At 28.2% G+C, this 4,965-nt stretch overlaps 1 protein-coding gene across 1 annotated transcript in view; it reads right to left on the minus strand.

Moving 5' to 3' along the window:
- LOC107456451 (Syntaxin 6) overlaps nt 1–4,157 on the minus strand; it is a 20,346-nt gene extending 16,189 nt beyond the window's left edge. Inside the window, exon 1 of the mRNA XM_016074316.3 lies at nt 3,867–4,157. Coding sequence (XP_015929802.1) covers nt 3,867–3,901 — 35 coding nt within the window. The 5' untranslated portion in view covers nt 3,902–4,157. The remainder of the gene's footprint in view (nt 1–3,866) is intronic.
- Nucleotides 4,158–4,965: the final 808 nt, after the last annotated feature.

Raw genomic sequence — 4,965 nt, forward strand, 5'->3', positions numbered from 1 at the left:
TCGAAATCTTGTTCAAAATGTAAAAATCTTGCATTCTTTGCACATTGTAGATAAGAAAATTGATGAACTCAATTTAAAATCAAATTGTGTTCAATCAAAAATCACAAATTTTTTTCATAAAAAGTGAAAATAAAACTAATATTTAGCGACGTAATTACTTTTTCCATCAATTTTTGCTTTATTATCTGTTAATTAGTTAATAATTTTTTAAATAACTTATGCAAAATTGCAAAGCCAATTTTCAATCATTCAACTGTCTTATGCAAAAAATATTCTTCAAAAAATTTGGATATAGTGAACCATCGGTTATAGTGGACACATTACTGAGTCCGCAGGCGGTTCACTATAGCGGGGTTCGACTGTATATATTTGCTTAATTTATGAATTATAACCTAGAGGAAATTTCTTGCATTCCAATCAGCCAATCGCACCCAATTGGCAAATGAGAAACCAAAAAATAAATAATTAAATTAAATTTAAAAAAAAAGAATAGGTAATATTCCAAGGGTAAAACTTATAGCAATTCTAGGAAAGCCTGTACAATATTTTTTAAAAATTTATAGCATGTACAAAAACACAGCTGCACCCATTAATATCAGTAGAGATGAACATTTGCAAATATCAAAATGTCCCCCAAAGAGTCAAAGTGATTTTGGGGAATTAGATACTTTTAAATTTAAATATTTGCAATAAATTTTAGGAAAAAAAAATTATGAATCGATGTAGCTTGAAGATGGTTTCAAATTGCACAATTTCAGTATGCCCTATTTAGATTTTTTCTTCTTTAGTAGGTATTTCATTTGTCAAACCTTACTGGATTTTTCCTAGAATCTTTGACTGTTTAATTTAATATCAAGTACATTTGGCATAGAATATCAGCCTATACAAACTTATTATTTAAATAAAAATAAAAAAAGATTTTCTAGTAAAACATAACATAAATGAATATATTTTTAAAATATTTGAGGTTGCCTAAAATTACTAACTGGCACAAACTACATTGAATGGTATTGAATATTACAATCATTTAACACAGTGTTTCCCAAAGTGTGGTACGCGTACCACCAGGGGTACGGGAACAGTTTAATGGGGGTACGCGTTCTCATGCGAAATATCTAGCAGCAAACAGAAATTTCAAAAAATTTTATTTAAAAATAAAGCTAGCCATGAAAATTAACGATTACATATTTTACTATTGGCTATTTTTTGCAGAGTTAACAGTTAATAATTAGTGGTATCAACAGTCAGTTGTAATTTTTATCTTTTGTGCAATTTTCTTATTGTAAAAAATGCATTCATTTTTTAATTGGTGGTACACAGCGTTACGAAAAATTAAGAAAGGATACACAAAAGTCATAAGTTTGGGAAACACTGATTTAAGACATCAGAAATAATATTAAAAAAAACTTCAGATTTTTAAAATCTGGAAGCTTTCTAAAATGAAATAAACTTTGCATGCACTGCATTGTGTAGAAGCACAAAAAAAAAAAAAATATTTTTTAAACAGGATTATGCTATATTGAGTAAGAAAACATTCTAACAAAATGTCANAAAAAAAAAAAAAAAAAAAAAAAAAAAAAAAAAAAAAATGAATAAAGAAATGGAATAACATTAATAAACAATGTCTGAAGCTACTGGAATTATAAATATTTTTGTAACAAATATTGCCATAGAAATATTTTTTCAATTTTTGTATTAATTTACCTACTTTTTAGTAACAGTATGAGCATTTTATTAATAGTAACAGCTATTCCATTTTTGGTATATAATACAAGGCGTTAAAATAAGGATGATCTGTTTGTCCTATACCACTCAAATCCACCACAAAATAATGAAAAGTACTACTTCTTCAAACAAGTGCAAAGGAATGGTATACTGATTATGCTTTTATGTTTCAGTCTATGTTTCTTGTCACAAGATCTTTATTCTGTGTTTCTTCAACGTAATTTTGAACGCAACATTCTTTTAGGTTTTTCCTCTAATTTTTTTCTCTTTTGTTTTGCTTTTAAAATAAATTATAATGTTGTTCTATTTATAGACATGTATTGTAACATTAAACCTGTTCATTAAAACACATAAATTTTCCATGAAATAATTTGGAACTGTTAATTATTGGGAGTACAAATTAATTCGGTCCGTTTTTTTGTGGTCAAAAATGCATTTATTTCAGAACAAAATGAATGAACAGATTAATCAAAGTATTGTCTATCGCTGGCTACTACTATTTCCCATCTCTCAGGCAATTTTCGAATTCCATCTCGAAAAAATGTCTCGTCTTTAGAGGCGATCCAAGTTAGGAGCCAATTTTCTATTTCTGCAAAAGAAGTGAACTGGTGAGCTGCAAAATCATGCTGCATCCATCGGAACAACCAGTAATCAGAAGAAGCAATGTCCAGTGAATACAGCGGGTGTGGTAAAATATCCCACTTGAGCGTTTCCAAATAATTTCCTACCACTTTTGAGACATCAGGCTGATCGTTATTAGACAGAAGAATAACTTTGTCAAGTCTCTGCTCGTATTCTGCCCTTTTTTCTCGTAATGCACTGATCAAATAAATCAATTGTAGCCTATACCGATCGCCCGTAATAGAATCACCAGGTTGTAGCAGCTCATAGTATACAAAACTATTCACCATCTATCATTCACCAGTCTTGAAACGTCGAAATCGTTCCCTACATGATTTATCAGTTGGAGCATTGTCAACATAAACTTCTACAAGCATTCGATGCACTTTTCTTCCAATTAAAGCAGAAACATAAAACCTCCAGCAAATGGTGCTTCATTACCGCAAAATTTGACATATTCAACAAAGTAAAAAACAGGGTTTTTGTATGAAATTCAAAACGATATGAAATGAATATTATTGACAGATGTTTAACTTTTTTTAAAAACGGACCAAACTAATTTGTACACCCAATAGTTTAGAAAAAAATAGATATTGGGTGCATGGGAAATTGGTTTTTATTAAATTTGTAAATTTTTTTTATTATTTAAATTTAATGCAGCCTAATAAATGGATCAGTGAAAATGTGTAGCTATAAATAAATAAAATCTTCAAGTAATTGGTCATTCTTTTACACCAGTGATTAAAATTTTCTTACCACTCTCGCAATACCTTTAATGCACTGCTTATATTGAAATACTCTATAAATGATACAATTACAAAGAAAGGTATTTTTCCTTTTCGCCAGCACAGGCGACAAAGTACCCAATGCAAAGTTACTGGGAGCAAGTAAATTAAACTGTTTCTTAAATTATTTATAAGTTTTTTGTAAAATTTTTAATGTGACAGTTATTTTTTTAAAAAATTAACAAAAAATAAAATGGCTGAATTTACTTATACCAATGAAATGGAAAAGAACCAAAAGAAATTATTGGAATTGTCAAAGCTTCACACAAAAGTTTGAGTTGTATAAAGAGTTTAGGAATAAAAAAAGCAATTTTTTATAACTCTAAAACAACAAGCTATGGACGACTAAATTGATAGTATATAGGTTAATATGAAGTTATTTTGCTTAAAAAAAAAATCTTTTTCACGACTTATGTAAGCGACAAAGTATAATTTTAGCCCCTAGCAATCATCAAAATTAATGTAAACAAATCTTAAGACGAGAACCAATTGCAGAGTTTAAAATTTTCCCCTAAAATTTAAATGATTCCATCTTTAGGAGAATTAAAAATATAAGAATATTTAGAAACAAACTATGTAATTTCAGTAAGTGATTATTTTTAGAGAAAAATGAACAGGTACACTTTAATTCAATATGGGTATATTCCTTCATAACAGAATTTTAGAAAGCTAATTTAAAAAATATTTCCTTAAACAAAACATACATAATTATGAATTATACTTTAATTATCTTACTTTTTTACAACGAAAAAAGGATCTTCAACTGTCATATCCTATCTGTTTTGCCCATTCAGTCAATCGTTAGAAGTACATGTAATAATATTTTAATATGCTAATTGAGAAGTTTTTTTTCGATAAAATGGTACGAACTAGTTTTTTGTCGCTGTATAACCTTTGCAACGCAATAACACATACATCAAATTATTGCATAAATTGAAGAGGAATTTCGGCAAATAAATACGAGCAAGCTACGTAACTTGTGGCCATGACCACGAAGGTGTGTTTTCCTCTGAACTTCAAGCTCATATTGATTCGCTGTCTATGAACTAAACAGATTTTTCAGTTTTCGATCATATATTTCAACAAACTCCCTACTCTTCTTGAAAATCAGTTTATTCGGATTAAGTTGAAGAGAAAAGTGTATCAGTTGCGAGATTTAGAATGCTCGTAAATTTAGGAATGTGATCATTATTAAAAATTATAAAATTTATTCCCTGTCTAGATTTTAAAACAGACTTTGAAAAATGACCTGTAGTTGATATATCAATAAAATGAAACCTATACGTTTTTCGTTTATTTTTTTTTAATAATAACTGTGACTGTGCAATTGTCGATCAGAGAGGCAAACCACAGAGGAATAAGAAAGAGATTCCACTCCCGCCTATCAAGCGCCAAGTTTCGCTCAGTAAGAATAGTCTTAGTGGCGCCATCTATTGCAATATAGCTAAACTAATTTCGAATATAAGTTATACTCTTAAATTTCATTAATAAGTACCAAAATATTTTAAAATTCACTATTCAATCAACAATAGTTTATAATATTTAGGTGCAAAATTTAAATTGCTTTAGTCAATGACTTACAATTTTCGAAATCATTAGTATTTAAATAAAAAATTAAGGATGATATTCTACTACATCATAAAAAAATGAATGATAAAAAAACAGAGAAAAATTTCTATTTAAAATATGATTTAGAAAACTAGCAGCAATTTTTGAAAATCTTTAATTTTAAGGTTAGATGGATTTTGTAACAAATTATTCTTGTTAAAGCTTACATTAAGACAAAATTATTTATAATAATCTAGAATTTTATTTTGAGAATTAAAACAAATAT

This window comes from Parasteatoda tepidariorum, chromosome 6 (assembly GCF_043381705.1).
Source record: "Parasteatoda tepidariorum isolate YZ-2023 chromosome 6, CAS_Ptep_4.0, whole genome shotgun sequence".
Classification (NCBI taxonomy): Eukaryota; Metazoa; Arthropoda; class Arachnida; order Araneae; family Theridiidae; genus Parasteatoda; species Parasteatoda tepidariorum.